Source organism: Sus scrofa, chromosome 2 (assembly GCF_054392235.1).
Source record: "Sus scrofa isolate SSC_HxYL_T2T_F1_AM1 chromosome 2, Sscrofa_HxYL_maternal_Yorkshire_Landrace_v2.0, whole genome shotgun sequence".
NCBI lineage: Eukaryota > Metazoa > Chordata > Mammalia > Artiodactyla > Suidae > Sus > Sus scrofa.
Window position 1 is genome coordinate 89,376,148 of NC_139384.1, and position 19,956 is coordinate 89,396,103.

At 45.9% G+C, this 19,956-nt stretch overlaps 1 protein-coding gene and 1 long non-coding RNA gene across 2 annotated transcripts in view; one reads left to right on the forward strand and one right to left on the reverse strand.

Moving 5' to 3' along the window:
- Positions 1–2,075: 2,075 nt before the first annotated feature.
- The window catches only part of LOC146405559 (uncharacterized), a 32,503-nt gene continuing 14,622 nt past the window's right edge, over positions 2,076–19,956 (reverse strand). The window contains exon 3 of the long non-coding RNA XR_014837979.1: positions 2,076–2,732. This is a non-coding gene — a long non-coding RNA (uncharacterized LOC146405559). The remainder of the gene's footprint in view (positions 2,733–19,956) is intronic.
- Positions 8,195–8,817, forward strand: CBY3 (chibby family member 3). Its single transcript, XM_021085148.2, has one exon. It carries the CDS (start codon positions 8,375–8,377, stop codon positions 8,792–8,794), a length of 420 nt encoding a protein of 139 aa, XP_020940807.2. The 5' UTR covers positions 8,195–8,374; the 3' UTR covers positions 8,795–8,817.

Below are 19,956 nucleotides of genomic sequence, written 5' to 3' on the forward strand. Positions count from 1 at the left end.
TGGGGACTTTTATAGAAGCATGATCAATCATTAATTCCATTTCCAGCCTTTCCTCGTGTCTGTAGAATGGGGGAAGGGGGACTGAAACTTCCAAGCATCCAGTGATGGCTTGGTCTTTCTGGTAAAGAGCCCCCATCCAGAGGCCTTCCATGAGTCATTTAATTAGACTGAAACACACTGCCATCACTCAGGAAATTCTAAGGGATTTAGAAACTGTCAGAAACAGGGGTCAAAGACCAAATATTAGAACAAAACACGTGTGTAGTGCTCTTAACACTCAAGAAATTATAAGGTTTTAAGAACTCTGTGCCAGGAACTGGGGGCAGAGATGAATACATTTTTCTTCTATTATCTCACAATACCAGTGGAGGAGAAGGAAGGTCTCTTGCTTACCGTAGAAAGCTGAGGGCTGACCGACAGTTTCAGTTGCGTACAAGTGTTAGTGAAGCATAATTTGGAACCATAAAGGTAAAGATTGGGTCAAGGAAGAATCACCAATGGATGCTAACTTTAGGGGGAATTTTGAGGAACAGGACTTTTTTTTTTTTTTTTTTTGTCTTTTTGCCACATATGGAGGTTCCCAGGCTAGGGGTCAAATCAGAGCTACAGCTGCCAGCTTACACCAGAGCCACAGCAACTCGGGATCTGAGCCGCGTCTGTGACCCACACCACAGCTCATGGCAACGCCAGATCGTCAACCCACTGAGCAAGGGCAGGGACCGAACCCTCAACCTCATGGAGGAACAGGACATTTAAATGGTCTTAAAAGGAGTTCCCGTCGTGGCGCAGTGGTTAACGAATCCGACTAGGAACCATGAGGTTGCGGTTCGATCCCTGCCCTTGCTCAGCGGGTTAACGATCCGGCGTTGCCGTGAGCTGTGGTGTAGGTTGCAGATGCGGCTCGGATCCTGTGTTGCTGTGGCTCTGGTGTAGGCCAGTGGCTACAGCTCCGATTCGACCCCTAGCCTGGGAACCTCCATATGCCACGGGAGTGGCCCAAAGAAATAGCAAAAAGACAAAAATAAATAAATAAATAAATGGTCTTAAAAGCATCTGCCCACAGTCAAGAAGACTCCCTTGCAACATTTAAATGCAATACCTTTCCTTAGATGGTATCTGTACTAGAGGGACAAAAATGTTATAAAGAACATTATTAGTAAACTAAATCAACATATGGATGGTTGATTATTATATCAACATAAATTCATAAGGTTGATAACTGTACCGTGGTTATGTAAGAGAATACACACTGAAGTATTTAGGGGACAATGATGTATATAAAGTGTTCAGAAATGATAAAGAAAATAGGGTAAAGTGTTGGATGTAGGAGAATCTGGATAAAGGGTATATAGATGTTCCTTGCACAATTTTAAAATCTACAACGTAAAAAAAAATGGCCAGGCTCTCACAATTCAAAACAATTGTTCAGGAGTTCCCGTCGTGGCGCAGTGGTTAACGAATCCGACTAGGAACCATGAGGTTGCGGGTTCCATCCCTGGCCTTGCTCAGTGGGTTAAGGATCCGGCGTTGCCGTGAGCTGTGGTGTAGGTTGCAGACGCGGCTTGGATCACGTGTTGCTGTGGCTCTGGCGTAGGCCGGTGGCTACAGCTCAGATTCAACCCCTAGCCTGGGAACCTCCATATGCCGCAGGAGCGGCCCAAGAAATAGCAACAACAACAAAAAGACAAAAGACAAAAAAAAAAAAAACAAAAACAAACAAACAAACAATTGTTCGGAGCCTATTTTGGAAGTTAAAAACCCTCAAATAATTGTTTTCTGCTGAAAGCCTCATATTTCCATCTATCTATTTACTTATTTATATTTATTTTTAGGGCCGCACCCATGGCACATGGAAGTTCCCAGGCTAGGGGCTGAATCAGAGCTGCAGCTGCCGACCTATAGTGCAGCCACAGCAATGCCAGATCCGAGCTGAGTCTGTGAACCACATCACAGGTCACAGCAACACCAGACCCTTTAACCCACTGATCGAGGCCATGGATCAAACCCACATCCTTATGGATATTAGTCAGATTCTTGACCTGCTGAGCCACAATGGGAATGCCCTCATGTTTCCATTTATTTTTTTTTTCGTATTTCCATTTAAATGATAACAGGTACCTATGTAAAAAGAAAGAATCAGGACAAATTACCTAAACTAATCAAAACATTAGCCCACTACACTTTCCTGCTTAAATGCCTATAGGAGTTCCCTAGTGGCCTAGCATGTTAAGGATCAAGTGTTGTCACTGCTGTGGCATGTGTTGTTGCTGTGGCAAGGGCTTGATCTCTGGCCCAGGAACTTCTGCTTGCTGTGGGTGTGGCCAGAGAAAATAATAAATGTCTATAAATATAAGCTCATTAATTTACAGCTGTTATACAAATGTAAAACCACAAGAAATTTATACGCTACCTATAAAACAGAAATATTTAAATTAACACTTAAAAAGAACAGCAAAAAGTATTTCCTGCTGAAAATAAGTGCTATTTGACCTGTGATCTGCTGTCAATGCCCCGAGGCAGATGTTTTCGAGTTCAGCAGGCACACGCTCTCTGTGGGGCCATGGTGCACATTCTCAGTTCATTTTTCACCTTTCAGAAGACTTTGAAATCTTCCATTGACTGGGGAACTCAGTACTCTCATGCTTGCCGTCCCCTCTGGTGAGCCGCCAACACTCCAACCCCCGTGCAGACGCTCAGGTTCTGGGGAGCTTCCTGGTCACAAGGTGGTTAATCTAAAGCAGAAAGAACATCATCAATACTTTTTCTTCCATTAGTTTTAAAATTAAAACAGAGGAGTTCCAGCTGTGGCCCAATAGGATGGGTAGGGTCTTGGGAGTGCTGGGATGCAGGTTCAATCCATAGCCCAGCTCAGTGGGTTGGAGGTCTCGTGTTGCCACATCTGCAGCCAAACTCCATGTGCCCTGGGGCGGCCAAAAAAGAAAAATTAAAAAAAACCCAGAAAATTTAAATGTCTTCCATAGAGTATTGCAGATTCTAGAGAACATGCATGTAACTAATTGTAAGGCACAGTGGCTTAGAAGCAGCATGGGTAAGAAAGAGCAAGAGCAAATCCTAAACAACTACTGGGGTCACCACCAAGCCCAAGAGGAAAGCTGAAGGGGAAGCTAAAGAAGAAAAAGCCCAAGGGAAGAATGAACCACTTAGTGGATGGGTTTCTTCCCCTGCTAAAGTTGTTCTTCCTAAAAAGGCACCGTGCAGGAAATGGAGGTCCCTGGTGAAGTGTATTTTATATAACTATGTTCTTCTTGTGCCAGGAGCTAGGAACCATTGTTTTGAATTGCAGACCTTTAAATTCTCCAGTTTTCATTAAATTTCCTCAAAATCAATGTCTGCTTGTAAAAAGAGTTAACTTTTTGTTGTTGTTGTTGTCTTTTGTGTTTTTAGGGCCGCACCTTCAGCCCATGGAGGTTCCCAGGCTAGGGGTCCAATCGGAGTTACAGCTGCCGGCCACAGCCACAGCCACAGAAACGCAGGATCTGAGCTGCGTCTGTGACCTACACCACAGCTCACAGCAATGCCAGATCCTTAACCCACTGAGTGAGGCCAGGGATCGAACCCACAACCTCATGGTTTCTAGTCAGATTCGTTTCTGCTTTGCCACAAGGGGAACTCCAGAATTAACATTTTAAGAGGGAATTGTTCCTCTAAACTTTTCAAACCATCAAAAAAGACTTTTGGGGGGTTTTGTAGGTTTTTCTTTTTTGTAGACCATTAAACTTAGGGAAATTCAAAGTTGTTGTATACTATTCCTGATAATCACCCAGAACCTTCCTGAAATGCCATTGTTAGTGAAAATTAGCTTTCATAACATAGGCACTCTTGGGAGGGGGGCAGAAGAGAGAGGGAGGGAGAGAGTAGGAATGAGTGATAGCAGGGTTGAAATATTCCTGGGCTCTGATTCCAGGTCCACTCGACAACCTTCTGAGGGCCGATTCAACGTTATGCTGATGATAGGAAGAGAGAACTTTGAACAGTGAGCATAAGGGTTTATTTGTAGAAACTGATATTCTAATTCTAAAATTAGGGTAGAAATTCAATTACATTGAATTGAAATTATATGAAAATTCCAAAGACCTAGAAAACCAAAGCAATCTTTAAAAGAAACTGTTGGAAGATTTACACTATCAGATAAAGACTTACTGTAACTACAATAGTTAAGAAAATATAGTATTGGTGCAAGAATAAAAAGACCAGTGCATCGTAAATCAACTATAATAAAAAACTTTTTTAAAAAAGACCAATGCAGAGTTCCCGTTGTGGCACAGTGGATAACGAATCCGACTAGAAACGGTGAAGTTGTGGGTTCAATCCCTGGCCTTGTTCAGCGGGTTAAGGATCTGGCGTTGCCGTGAGCTGTGGTGTAGGTCGCAGACGTGGCTCGGATCCTGCATTGCTGTGGCTCTGGCGTAGGCTGGTGGCTACAGCTCCGATTAGACCCCTAGCCTGGGAACCTCCATATGCCACAGGAGCAGCTCAAGAAAAGGCAAAAAGACAAAAAAAAAAAAAAAAAAGGAAGTGAATAGAGGGCCCAGAAACAGTTATACACAGTCACATGATGAACAGCAAAGGCACAACTCCAAATCATAGGGAAGGGCTAGACTTCTATAAATGGTGCTGGATCAACCTGACATCCACATGAAAACAGTATTGGCGTTCCCATCATGGCTCAGTGGTTAACAAACCTGACTGGTATTCATGAGGTTTCGGGTTCAATCCCTGGCCTCACCTCAGTGGGTTAAGGATCTGGTGATGCCGTGAGCTGCGGCTGGGATCTGGTGTTGCTTTGGCTGTGGCGTAGGCTGGCAGCTGCAGCTCTGATTTGACCTCTAGCCTGGGAACTTCCATATGCTATGGGTGTGGCCCTAAAAAGACAGATGAAGGAAGGAAGGTAGGAGAGAAAGAGAGAAAGAAAAATTCCCAGATGAACAAAGAGTGAGAGACTTCATTACTAGCAGAACTGTCTTATAGGAAACACCAAAGGCAGGCCTTCAGGCTGAAAAACAAAACAAAACAAAGCAAACCATCTAACAAAAATTAACTCAAAATGGAGCACAAAATGTAAAGCTAAAACCATGAAACTTCTAGTTGGCAAAGCATTCCTAAATACAACACTAAAAAGCATGACCTTCAAAAGTAAAAATTGATAGGAGTTCCTTTCATGGCTCATCGGTAATGAACCTGACTAGTATCCGTGAGGATGCGGGTTCAATCCCTGGCCCTGCTTAGTGGGTTAAGGATCCAGCATTGCCATGAGCTGTGGTATAGGCCGCAGATGCGGCTTGGATCCAAAGTTGCTGTGGCTGTGGGGTAGGCCAGTGGCTACAGCTCCAATTAGACCCCTAGCCTGGGAACTTCCATATGCCCTGGGTGTGGCCCTAAAAAAAAAAAAAGGAAAAATTGACAAACCGGACTTTATTAAAATTAAACACTTTTGCTTTAATAGGCAAGCCACAGACAGTGGAAAAAATTTTTGCAAAACATATCTGACAAATGATTTTTATCTACCATTAAATAAGTCTTTATACTAAAAAAAAATCCAGTTTTTTTAAAAAAGGGCAGAAGACATGAACAACTTCAGCAGTGAGGATAACAAATGAGCACATGAAAAGACACTCAACATCATTAGCCAATAGAGGAATGAAATTAAAACCGCAATTTAGATACACTCCCTAGAATGACTAGAACCAAAAAGGGTGAACATACTAAGTATTGGCAAGTATGTGGAGGAAACAGGAATAGAAACTCTTTCACTGCTGGTGGGGCTGTGGTACAACCATTTTGAAAAAAGCTTGGCAGCACCATAAAAAGGTAAACACACCGGAGTTCCTGTCGTGGCGCAGTGGTCAACGAATTCAACTAGGAACCATGAGGTTGTGGGTTCGGTCCCTGCCCTTGCTCAGTGGGTTAAGGATCTGGCGTTGCCATGAGCTGTGGTGTAGGTTGCAGACGCAGCTCGGACAAAAAAAAAAAAAAAGGTAAACACACCAACATATGATCCAGCCATTATACTCCTAGGTTTTGTTGTTTATTTTTTCTTTTTAGGGTCCCACCCTTGGCATATGGAGGTTCCCAGGCTATAGGGGTCCAATCAGAGTTGCAGCCACTGGCCTAAGCCACAGCCACAGAAACGTGGGATCCGAGTCAGGTCTGCCACCTACACCACAGCTCACAGCAACACAGGATCCTTAACCCACTGAGCGAGGCCAGGGATCGAACCAGAATCCACGGCCACATTCTTGGTTAGGTTTTGCTTTTTTCCATGCCCTGTCCTCCTTCCCTTCTTCTCCCCAGAACACATCCAAGTAAATCCTTCAAAAATCCTCATCTTAGGGAGTTCCCATTGTGGTACAGTGGAATCAATCCGACTACTATCCATGAGGATGCGGGTTTGATCTCTGGCCTTGCTCAGTGGGTCGGCAATCAGAGTTGCCCAGAACTGTGGTGTAGGTCACAGACGGGGCTTGGATCCCCTGTTGCTGTGGCTGTGGCGTTGGCCAGCAGCTGCAGCTCTGATCGACCCCTAGCCTGGGCACTTCCGTAAGCCACAGGTGTGGCCCTAAAAAGCAAAAAATAAAATAAAATAAAATAAAATAAATTCTCATCCTAGGCTCCGCTTCTAGGAAATCTGACCCATGACAGCCTTGGTTAGCTTCAAGGGACTGTATTGTTCACTCCCCTAGAATAAATTCCTATCTCAGATTCTGATTCTGACCTTCTCCTTCCAAGAATGATAGCTCGATGAGGGAATCTCTTCATCACCTCCCCCAAACAGTGCCTGGTACACGGTAGGCATTCAGTAAGTGTGCTGAATGCATAAAGAGGGGGGCCTAGGGGTCTATTTTATAGCTTAGCTGATCTGGCCCAGAAGCATTGTGAGTCACAGCTGGTAGACAGCAACTGAGTGGTTCAGAGATGGAGCCAAGCCTGGGACAGCAGCTCAGCATCTCCAACACATCCTCCAGGTGAGACACCACATGCAAGGATTATTGGGGAAGGGTCCTCTGGAAAGATGCAACCTCAAGGGTGGTCTTTCAGAGATGTGCCCCTGAGCCAGATCTAGGGGATAGTCCTGCCCAGCTAAGTGTGAGGAATAAGCGTGTGTTGAATTGATGAAGGCGTGACAGAGGGTTCTCTTCCTTTTTTGCTCTCGGTGAGAAGAGGAATTTAAAAGAAAACATAGTCTTCTTTCACACACAACAGAATCAGTACAGGAGAGAGGGAGAATGGGACATATCTGTTATCTGGACTTTGGATTTCTTGAGCATGTAGTCTGCTTGGGACAAAAGTCATGTCTGGTCTGCACAACCCCTGTTAGTTCAAGCTCTAAGCATAGGACGTAGCCCATGACATATGCCCCCAGGATGGCCGCACGGGACTCTGATCTGCTTACACACATCTGGCTTTCCAAGCTGCATCTGGAGGGCAGGCACAGGCTTACTGGGACCCTCTGCCCAGATCAGGGCCAGGCACAGAGCACGTGCCAGTGCAAGGTTGTAAAATGACTGAATAACTGAGGGCAGTAATGCTGTTGGATATGCTAGATGTCCCACCAGACACTTTTCAGAATATAGATCTAGTCCTGGCTGTGCAAAATCTTTCAGTAGCACCCTCTACGCCACAGAAGGAAGTCTAAACTTTTAAGCCTCCAGTAGGGCACCTTCACATAGTGTCCTGGTGTCCCTTTCCAGCTTCCTCTTCTGCTATTCCCAGCTGAATACCCTGCACCAACTGGACCTCAAGCTCTTCCTCACATGCGCAAGGTGCTAGCCATGTCTACCTCTTTGATCTGCCTAGGGACTCTGCCTGTCAAATTCCCGCACCTCTTTTAAGTACGTATTTGTTTCTGCTATCATTCCCCCCTTCCTGGCCCATAACCCCTTTCAGCAGCCACCAACCACTCAGACTCCAGAACTCTGGTCCTACATCTGCCTATCTATCCTCAAGGCCTGACACAGAGTGTTTTTTGGGGAAGGTAGTTGCAGGGATGGACTCCTCAGTGGCCAGCAGTTGGTTACTCCCACCCTAAGGGCCTCCGGGTTTGAGGGGCAGCCTGTTGGAGCAGGCTGCTCACCCGGACTCTTGCTCCCTAGCAGTGGCCCTGGTTCGCCTTCATCATTCTGGACATCGGGGCTCCAGAGGCAAGGGCGCAGCCCGGATCGTCCGCGTCCTCAGCGGCTCCGCTCCAGGCATCCGCGCGCCCGACGAGGACCATTCTGCACTCGCCCTGGAGGTCTTCGGGTGCTCGGCTTCGGGCCACACCAGCCGCCTGTGGGCGCAGTTGCGGCAGTTCTGGGCGGACCACTTCTCACGGCGCTTCTCGCCGCGGCGCCCGCCGCTGCGCCGCATCTCCTCCATGTCCACCTTCTACTTGATGGACCACCAGACGCGCCAGGCCGAGCTGGGCCTAAGCTACGGCGCGCCGCGCACGCGCCTCAACGACGAGGCCTTCGTGTTCCGCCGCGGTCGGTGGACGATCGAGGGCCAGCCGATACGATCGCGGCCGCCGCCGCCCTCGCAGATCATCTCTGGCTGGAAGGTGCAGCGGGTCAAGAACCAGGTGCTGCTGGAGGAGAACAACTACCTCAAATTGCAGCAGGAACTGCTCATGGACATGCTAACCGAAACCACCGCGCGCATGCACCTGCTGGAGAAGCAGCTGGATAACGAGACCAGCCCGGCGACTGGGGCGCGCGCCTGGCAAAGGAAGATGCGCAAGCGTGAAGGTTCAGGCGGCGTGCTCATGATCGAGCCGCGCGCTCCGGGGTCGCGGTGACGCAATAAAGCCCATGGGGCGCATGGGCGTCTTGCTCCTTGCCGCAGGCCTGGGCGCGTACAGGGTGCAGGCCCGGCCTGGATTGGGCTCGCAGCGGGCGTGGGGCGAGTTGCCTGCCTGCAGAAACCATCGCTCATGAACTGGTGTGGACGGGTGGCTCAACCAGCAGCCTGTCTCAGGAGAGTTCGATAAGGCCCTGGAGGAAGATCAGTTTGCGGTCCCCTGGGAACGCGGAGTGGAAGCCAGGCTTTCAGCAGGCAGAGCTTGGGGGTGGGTGGGGGGGATGGCAGGTGATGAAAGGCAGTGGAAGCAGTATTTTTCTTTACCCAAGGGACGGCGGACGGAGGGGCGGAGGGAAAGAGGCGGCAAAATCCGGGTGTCAAGGAAACCCTGGCTCCAGGGATGGAGGGTGCTGTTGGACGGGCGGGGTCGGGGACCTTGCACTTGGCCCTTCCGTCCTTGCGGCGGGAGGGGTTTAAGCCGGAGTCCAGAATAGAAGTGTGTTTTACAACCTGGAAGCTGTTTCCCCCAGCCAACCCCCGAAAGCTTTCTCGAGACTTTGGGCTCTGCCTCCCCCTCCTGGCCATGCGGTTTTTGGCGAGTGGCTTTTTGGTTTCATGCTTCTTTTTTCTCTCTAGAATTATGGGTTTGTCCTACCCAGGTACAAACAAGCACTTTCCAAGTCTAATCAATCCTCTGCATAGATAGGATTTGCTCAGCCCATTTATTTTACAATCTTGAACCAGTTCCCAACATTTAAGAATGTGGAGATTTCACATTAAAAATCCAGATTTCTGAGAGTTCCTATTGTGGCTCAGCAGGTTAAGAACCCAACTTAACCCCATTGATCCCTGGCCTTGCTCATTGGGGTAAGGATCCATGAGGCGTTACCTGGAGCTGCAGCGTAAGTGGCAGACATCTCTTGGATCTTGGCTGTCTGTGGCTTAGGCCAGCAGCTCCAGCTCCCATTCCACACCTAGCCTGGGAGCTTCCATATGCCATCCTGTATGTTTTTTAGGGTGCAGTCCTAAAAAGAAAAAAAAAAATCCAGATATCCTGAAAAACCCAGAACTCTTAGCCTTCCTGGACCATCCTTCTGCCCAGCAACAGGTGTCTGAATTGTGGCTGACAGTTGTCAGCTTCACTCCTTTCCTTCTATAGGTTTGATTTAGATCTCCTGGATCTTTTGTATTATTAATAATTCTGTACTGGAGTTCCCGTCGTGGCACAGCAGAAACGAATCCAACTAGGAACATGAGGTTGTGGGTTCAATCCCTGGCCTCTCTCAGTGGGTTAAGGATCTGGCGTTGTGGTGAGCTGTGGTAGGTTGAAGATGCGGCTTGGATCCTTGGCTTGCTGTGGCTGTGGCTGTGGCGTAGCCTGGCAGCTGTAGCTCCAATTTAACCCCTAGCCTGGGAACCATGGGTGCAACCCTAAAATAAGCAATAAATAAATAAATAAATAAAAATCTGTACTTATGTTAACGTGGATTAAAATATTTAAATAGTTGTAATGGTGAAATAAAATTTCCTTTTAGAATAACTGAGAAAATAAAAAATATACCCTGGGGGAAAAAACATAAAAGAAGGCACTGATGGAGAAATTACAGTCAGTTAAAAGAAGGGAGTTCCTGTTGTGGCTCAGTGGTTAACAAACCTGACTAGCATCGATGACAGCGAGAGTTTGATTCCTGGCCTTGCTCAATGGGTTAAGGATCCAGCGTTGCCCTGAGCTGTGGTGTTGGTCACAGATTCAGCTCCGATTCAGCATTGCTGTGGCTGTGGTGTAGGCCGGCAGCTGTAGCTTGATTCAACCCCTAGCCTGATAACCTCCTTATGCCTTGGGTGTGGCCCAAAAAAGACAAAAAAAAAAAAAAAAAAAAAAGAAGAAGAAGAAGAAGCAGCAGCAGCAAGATGCAAACCACTACATATTGTATGATTTTGTTTATATAAAATATCCAGAGTAGGGGAATCCACAGAGACAGAAAGCAGATTGCTGGTTACCAGGAACTGGGGGGAGTAGTGAGGAGGAAGTGACTACTTAACAGGACCAGGGTTTCCTCTTGGGTTCAAATGTTTTGAAGCTGTAGTGGTAATAATTGCTCAACATTGTGAATATTCTAGAAGCCACTGAATTGTACACTTTAAGATAGTTTGGGGGGTTTTTTTGGCCACATCTACAGCATACGGAAGTTCCCTAAGCCAGGGATTCAATCAGAGCTGCAGCTGTGACCTGTGCCACAGCTGTGGCACCTCAGATCCTTAACCTGCTGCACCACAGCAGGAGCTCCAAGATAGTTTTGTTGTGTAAGTTTTACCACAATAAAAAAATTTTTTAGGAGTTCCCGTCATGGCGCAGCAGTTAACAAACCTGATTAGCATTCATGAGGACACAGGTTCGATCCCTGGCCTCACTCAGTGGGTTAGGGAGCCGGCATTGCCGTGAGATGTGGTGTAAGTTGTAGACCCAACGCCGATCCCATGTTGCTGTGGCTGTGGTGTAGGCTGGCGGCTACAGCTCCAATTAAACCCCTAGCCTGGGAACCTCCATATGTCCTGGGTATGGGCCTAAAAAGACAAAAAAAAAAAAAAAAAAAAAAAATTTTTAAAGGAGGAAATTGCTTTACATTGAAACATGTAAAAACTATGTAGTATGGGGAAATAGCAGAACCCATAGAGGTGATCAAAATTGCCTAAAGTTTAGGAAATATTGCTTTGGCCAGAGCACTTCAAACAAATAGTTTTAGAATAGAGAAAAGGGAGTTCCTGTTGTGACTCAGTGGTTAATGAATCCGATTAGGAACCATGAGGTTTCGGGTTCCATCCCTGGCCTCACTCAGTAGGTTAAGGATCTAGTGTTGCCCTGAGCCGTGGTGTAGGTGGCAGACAGATCCTGTGTTGCTGTGGCTGTGGCATAGGCCTGTGGCTACAGCTCCCATTAGACCCCTAGCCTGGGAACCTCCATATGCTGTGGGTGCGGCCCTAGGAAAGGCAAAAAGACAAATAAATAAATAAATAAATAAATAAAATAGAATAAAGTATCTCCTTGCCAGCTAAGTGGCAGACAGGGAACCCTGTGTTTAGGGAGGAGCATCCAAAGGGATTAAAGACCCAGATTAAATGGGGCAGGGTGATATTTTGAGATATATGACCTCGTTCTTTCTGCTCTGGAATTTCACCCCCTGAGGCCCAAAGCTCATTGCCCCAGGGGAGAGGGGGGGTATGACAGAGCAGAAAGTAGGAACAAAGGACTCTTTGTGGCTTTCATCCTCTACAGCTCAGAACCCTCTGGAGAACAGAGCTTTGCAAAAATATTTTTGGATTTGAGGAGGGAGGTCCAAAAGGTTGTAGATGTGTCTACAGCAAGAGGAAAGATGAGAAATGGAAGTAGAGATCCTACTAGGTTTTCCATCTTGGAAAAAGCCCTTTGCTGACCCTCTGCTACCTTCTGGCCACTGCCTCATTTCTCATCTCCCTTTATAACTAAACACCAAAAAGTTGCTTACATTCGCTGTCTTCAGTTCCTCCCCTCCCTCTTTGCTCATAGTTCCCCTCCCCTCCAATTCTCCCCAGGCTGCTCTTGTCAAGTATGCCTTGACTCCAGTGTTGTTAAGTCTTTGGCCACCCATCAGCAGCATTTCATGCAGCTGACCCCTCCTTACTCTTGAAACACTGTCCACACTTGGCTTCTAGGGCACTACACTTGTGATTTTTTTCCCTGCCTCACAGTTGCTCCTTCTCAGTGTCTTGTTAGTTTTACTCTCACATCCTTCAGGTGTCTGCTTAAATGTCACCTTTTCAGTGAAGTTTTCCTTAATGGCTTTATTTAAAAGAGCATATATTAGAGTTTCTGTGTGGCGCAGCGGAAACAAATCTGACTAGTATTCATGGGGATGTGGGTTTGATCTCTGGCCTTGCTCAGTGGGTAGGGGATCCAGTGTTGCCATGAGCTGTGGTGTAGGTCTCAGATGCAGTTTGGATCCTGTGTTGCTGTGGCTGTGGTGTAGGCCAGCAGCTGCAGCTCCAATTCAACCCCTAGCTTGGGAACTCCATATGCTGTGGGTGCGTCCCTAAAAAAAAAAAGAGAGAGGGAGTTCCCAAAGTGGCTCAGTGGTTAACGAATCCGACTAGGAACCATGAGGTTGCAGGGTTCGATCCCTGGCCTCACTCAGTAAGTTAAGGATCTAGTGTTGCCCTGAGCTGTGGTGTAGGTGGCAGACACGGCTTGGATCCTGTGTTGCTGTGGCTGCGGCAGAGGCCTGTGGCTACAGCTCCCATTAGACCCCTAGCCTGGGAACCTCCATATGCTGTGGGAGCAGCCCAAGAAATGGCAAAAAGACAAAAAAAAAAAAAAAAAAAAAAAAAAAAAGGCATGCATTCTCCTCACCCCCAACTAAACCAGTACTTTCTTGCTTACTCTCCTTTCTTGCTTAGTTTCTTAGCATCTGTCACCATTTAACATGCCATATATTTGTCAGTCTCCCCTCCACGCCCCAATCACAGTGTAAGTTCCACAGGGCTTTTTTTTTTTCTTTTTTTTTTCTGTTCTCTCCTGTATCTCAGTGTAGAAAAGCTCTTAGCACTAGGCACCTTCCAAATATTTTCTAGAATGAAGAAAGATCTACAAGAGACAGGCACCTGAATTCCGGGCGGCAGCAGATGGTATTTGGCTTTTGGCCTTGTCACAGATGTCTGATCCCCTTGGAGGCAGGGACAGTGTACCAGATGCTTTTGGAACTTTGAGTTACATCTGACAAGCCCACCTCTGATTTTAGCCGCAATTTTTGTAGATGGCTCTGTGTATATTGTCTGTGCCTCATTTCAAGTGTGCTGTGGGTTTCTCCGCCTTTCTGTTTCAGAGCTTTCTCCTAAGCCTTAGGAGCTCTCTTGACCCATAGGCATAGCCTGGGCATGTAGAAGAGCTGATGCCTTCAGGGGCAACCACCAATTGAGGACAGAAGCCAAAGCATACTTTGTAGAATTTTCCTTTTACCCTGTGTCATTTTCCTCACTCCCTCTCTCTTAGTTCCTAGAACCGTCTACCAAATATCTGTAGCCAAGTTCTAGGCTCAGACTCTGCTTTTATGGGGATACAAGCTACAGCACTTAGTAGGAAGCAGCACTAGAAGGCAGGCCAGAGGGACAGGAATGTAGAACTAGATCACCCACCATTCAGAAGGCAGCAAAGACCTCACCACTGTTAGTGTGTACGATGGTCATAACCCCTAGTGTCCTGAAGCACAAGACTCTTACCTTTGGTAGACTGGAATGAGGTAGAAATTAAAGGGAAAGCTTGGCTTATGAAGTAGCTTTGGCTCTCTGAATATAATTACAAGGATTATAGAGGTGGGGTTAACTTTTCTAAACGACCTTAGAAGCTTTGAAGAAAGAATGAAAGCCTCTTCTCAGCCCCCTCAACTCTGGACATGATATGAAAGCCAGAAATTCTCCCAAGGCAGCATGTAAAGACATGCTCCTGCAGCCAGGGAAGAGGAGTGTGCTGAAAATGAGGCCCAAGATTTAATCAAGGGCAGCATGGCTGCAGAGGAGACCTGTGATCCTTAACAATTTTCCTGTACTAGAGTCAGGGCTTTTTTTTTTTTTTTTTTTTTTTTTTTTTGCGTTTTAGGGCCATATGTGTGGCACATGGAGATTCCGAGGCTAGAGGTCAAATCAGAGCTGCAGCTGCCAGCCTACACCACAGCCACAGCAATGGGGGATCCGAGCCGTGTCTGTGAACTACACCATAGTTCAGGGCAACACCAGATCCTTAACTCACTGAGGAGGGACAGGGAACGAACCCACATCCTATGGATATTAGTCAGGCTCATTTCTGCTGAGCCACAATGGGAAGTCCAAGTCAGAGCTTTGAAAAGGAAAGAATGGGACCCTAAGGTCTCTCATGGGGATATTTGGGTGGATACCTAAGAAACTTGAACCCCCAGAACCCCTGGACCCTTCTGACCAATAGCAGGTGCCTCCTTCCCTTGATAGAGAAGAACAGCCTCATTTCTCCTGTAGACAATACGAAGATCCCAGCTGAGGTGGGTGGATAACTTTTAAAATGATGCCAATCCTGAAGCTCCACCTCTCAATGCCTCTAGACCAATAGCTAGGATCAAGCATCAGCATAGCCCAAGTTGTGAAGTACAATCCCTACTCTGGGAGGAAATAGCTTGATCACCCAAAGGTTGCAGGCCATGTCTAACTGCAGGACCTCCTTGGGAACAGCTGTGTTTATGGATCTCTACGGTAACAGATGGGGGTAGAGGGTATATAAGACTGGGTTGGAAGTTGATTGTAATGAGAACATTTCCCATGACTCAAGACTTAGAGTCCTGCCAAGACCTGGAGCTTGACCTAGTGTACTAGTGGATGACTCTAGAAGCTTGGATGTGATGGTGGCCTATGATCGATGAGCTGAAGATGCCAGAATTGCTTTGACTGAGTTTTTTTTTCTTTTCATTTTTGGCTGCCCTGTGGCATTTGGGGTTCCTGGGCCAGGGATTAGATCCAAGCTACAGTTTTGACCTACCAGCAGCTGCAACATGGGATCCTTTAACCCACTGTGGTTGGCCAGGGATTGAACCTATGTCCTTATGCTTTATTTTTTAAAAATTTATTTCTTTTTCTTTTTCTTTTTCTTTTTCTTTTTTTTTTTTTTTGGTCATTTTTGCCATTTCTTTGGCCGCTCCTGTGGCATATGGAGGTTCCCAGGCTAGCGGTTGAATCGGAGCTGTAGCCACTGGCCTACGCCACAGCCACAGCAACGTGGGATCTGAGCCACGTCTGCAACCTACACCACAGCTCACAGCAACGCCGGATCCCCAACCCACTGAGCAAGGCCAGGGATCGAACCCGCAACCCCATGTTCCTAGTTGGATTCGTTAACCACTGCGCCAGGAGGGGAATTCCCGTGCTTATGCTTTAGAGATGCCACGGATCCCCTCATGCCACAGTGGGAACTACTAGTTCTGTATCTTGATGGTGATGGTGGTGGTTATATGAACCTCCTCATGGATAAAATGACACAGAACTGTACAAATATTGTACCAATGCTAATTGCCTATTGTTTTTTTTTTTTCTTTTTAGGGCCACACCCGAGGCATTTGGAGGTTCCCAGGCTAGGGGTCTAGTCGGAGCTACAGCTGCCAGCCTACACCACATCTCACAGCAATGCCACATCCTTAACCCACTGAGTGGGGCCAGGGATCTAACCCAAATCCTCATGGATACTAGTTGGGTTCATTACTGCTTATCCACAGTGGGAACTCCTAATTGCCTGGTTCTGCATAGCCTGGGAACTTCCATATGCCTCAGGTGCAGCCCTAAAAAGACAAATAAATAAATAAATAAATAAATAAAGTGACAAATGTGTCATGGTTAAGTTTAATTTATCCCAGGGATACAAAGGTAAACTAATGTTAGAAAATCTATAAATATACTATACAAACAAATTAAAGAAGAAAAACCATGTAATGATCTCAATATATGCCAAGAAAGTATGTGATGAATACTTCATTGGAAAGAAAAATTCTTTGTAAAATAAAAACAGAAAGAAGGAGTTCCCTGGTAGTTCAGTGGGTTAAGGATTAGGCGTTGTAACTGCTGTGGCTCAGGCCACTGCTGTGGTACAGGTTAGATCCCTGGTCCCAGAACATCTGCATACTATGGGCACGGCCAAAGAGAGAGAGAGAGAGAAATTTTTAATTGGATAGAAGACCTCCTCCAAAAACTTCCAACATCCATTGTTTTTAAAAATTCCTAGGTATTGTTTTTTACTGTTGCATCCTTTTTTGGTAAACAATTACCTGTACATGTTTAAAGTGTATACTTGAATGACTTTTCTTTTTTGTTTTATGGTTGCACCTGGCATATGGAAGTTCCCAGGCTGGGGGGAGTCAAATCAGAGCTGTAGCTGCTGGTCTATGCCGCAGCCATTGCAATGCCAGATCCCAGATCCCAGCTACATCTGCGACCTATGCTACAGCTTGTGGCAATGCCAGATCCTCAACCCACTGAGCAAGGCCAAGGATCAAACCCGAATCCTTATGGAGATTAGTCATGTCCTTAACCCGCTGGGCCACAATGTGAACTCCTATAATTGGATGACTTTTGACTTATGTATATACCCATGAAACCATCATCACAATCAAATGATGAATATATTCATCATCCCAAAAGTTCTTTGTGTTCCTTAGTAATTCTTCCCTCTTACCCCTCACTCAGGACACCACTGATCTGCTTTTTGTCACTTTAGATTATTGTCATTTTTTAGGAATTTATGCAAATGGAGTCCCTTTTGTGGTTCAGCAAAAACAAATCTGACTAGTATCCCTGAGGATGCAGGTGTTGCTGTGAGCTGTGGTATAGGTCACAGATGAGGCTCAGATCCTGTGCTGATGTGGCTGTGGCATAGGTTGGCAGCTGTAGCTCCAATTTGACCCCTAGCCTGGAAACTTCCATGTGCCATGGGTATGGCCCTAAAAAGCAAAACAAAAACAAAAACAAAAACAAAACAACAACGAAACACACACACACACACACACACACACACATATACACACACATATGGAATAATTCAGTATGTACGAAACAAATCTAGTTTCGTTTACTCTGCATAATTACTTTGAGATTCATCTATGTCGTTTGGTACATTAGCACTCCTCTTTATTAGTGAGTGGTATTCCATTGTGCAGAAGCACTACAATTTGTTTATCTCCTCACCTGCTGGTAGAAATTTGGATTGTTCCTAGTTTTGGGCTATCATAAATAAAGCTGCTACAAACATTTGTGTACAAGCCTTTGTGTGGACATGTGTTTTCCTATCTCTTAGGTATGTGTTTAAATTTTGTGGAAGCCAGGCTATTTTCTGAAGCAGCCATTTTACATTCCCACCAATAATGTATGAGGATTCCAATTTCTTCACATTCTCATCAAAACTTGTTATTTTCTGTGTTTTTAAAAATACCCATCCTAGAGGAAGAAATCTCAAAAATCACCATTCGCCTCCTCAGACTAGGCTTACCAATTTATTTCTCTGCAGAGAAATCAATCCAACTAACTCAATACTGAATAAATCTTCGAAAAATTGTGTGCACATTTACATGTTTCCACAGACAAAACTATGAAGCGAGGTAGATACAGATGTGTCTAGCTACACCCTTGCGCCATCTGCCCTGATCGTTCCTCCCCATCTAGGTCAATGTTTATACTGAGATTTGAAATACCCTTCCACTGTTTCTATTTGAAAATACAAACACATATATTCATATTTCCTCCCTTTCTCACTTACTGCAGCATATATAAAACCTGTAAAGGAGTTCCCATCATGGCTCAGCGGAGACACATCTATCATCCGTGAGGATGAAGGTTCGATCTCTGGATTCACTCAGTGAGTTAAGGATCCAGCTTTGCTGTGAACTGTGGTGTTGATCGCAGACTCAGCTGGGATCCCGCATTGCTGTGGCTGTGGTGTAGGCTAGCAGCTACAACTCTGATTTGACCCCTAGCCTGGGAGCCTCCATAAGCCATGGGTGTAGCCCTAAAAAGACAAAAACAAAACAAAACAAAACAAAACCCTGTAAAGCCCCCTTGTATGGTCAGGCCACTCAAGATGGCTGTTCTTCTGCTCTCGGTACATTTCCAGCTCGACCAGTCCCAGCTTCTCCTACACCGACTCACTTGACTATTCAATCCTCTTAATCACAGGGCTTAATCAGTAACCGCCTCCATGTTTGCCCTAGCTGCTGGTTTCCCTGGTAACTGATGAGCCGAGGTGACATCAATTTCCCTTGTAAATGGTAGCCTCATTCTCCCTGCTGCTCCACCCACCTCAGTAGCAAAGAGTGCTGTCTTGATTGATCTGCTTGCTGTCTGTCATACACAGTGGGGGGTGCTCTAAGACTTTGCCTGGGACTTGTAAGATTCTCCGTCTAAAATCATTGACTCTGTCACTCTCTCCAGGATCTCTTTAAAGTCTCACAGCTGGGCAATTACCAGGCTTGCAGGCCTGTGGAGTGCAGCCAGACACCCTCACTTTCTTCACGACACATCCTGGAGGTCACACCTCAGCAGGACATAGAGATCATTCATTCCTTTTTATAGTGGCAATGTATTCTACTGGGGGAAGGTCGAATAATCTATTCCATTATGTATTCAATGTTCAAATTGTTTGTCTTTTTAAGTATTGTGAAGTACACATAAAATTGAGCATCCTGACCATTTTTAAGTGTACATGTGTACAGTGACATGAAGTACTTTCACTTTCTTGTGCAACCATCACCACTGTCCGTTTCCAGAACTCTCTTCATCTGGCAAAACTGAAATTCTGTACCCATTAGACAACAACTTTCCATTTCTTCCTCCCCTCTGCCTTGGTAATCACCATTCTACCATTCCACAAGTACTGTGGGATCATACAGTATTTGTCTTTGTACTGGCTGATTTCTCTCAGCACAATGTCTTTAAAATTTATGTTGCAGCATGTGTCAGAATGTCCTTGCTTTTTTAGGTTGAATATGGTTCCATTGTATGGCTATACCACATTTTGTTTTTTCATTCATCTGTCAATAGACACATGTGTTGCTTCCATCTTTTGGCTATTGTGAATAATGCTGCTATGAACACAGGTATGCAAATATCTCTTTGAAACATGCTTCCAATTTTTGAGGGTACACACCCAGTAGAATTGCTGGATCATGTCGTAATCCTATGTTAAATTGTTTAAGGAGCCACTTACTGTTTTCTTTTTTTTTAATTAATTTTTTTTTTTGTCTTTTTGCCTTTTCTAGGGCTGCTCCCTCGGCATATGGAGGTTCCCAGGCTAGGGGTCTAATCAGAGCTGTAGCTGCCGGCCTACGCCAGAGCAAAGCAATGCAGGATCCAAGGCGCGTCTGCAATCTACACCACAGCTCACGGCAACGCCGGATCCTTAACCCACTGAGTGAGGCCAGGGATCGAACCCACAACCTTACGGTTCCTAGTTGGGTTCCTTAACCACTGAGCCACGACGGGAACTCCACCACTGTACTGTTTTCCATAGTGGCTGCATCATTTTACATTTCCACCAACACTGCACAAGGACTCTAATGTCTCCACATCCTCGCCAACACTTTTTTTTTTTTGCCACATCTTTGGCATGTGGACGTTTCCAGGCCATGG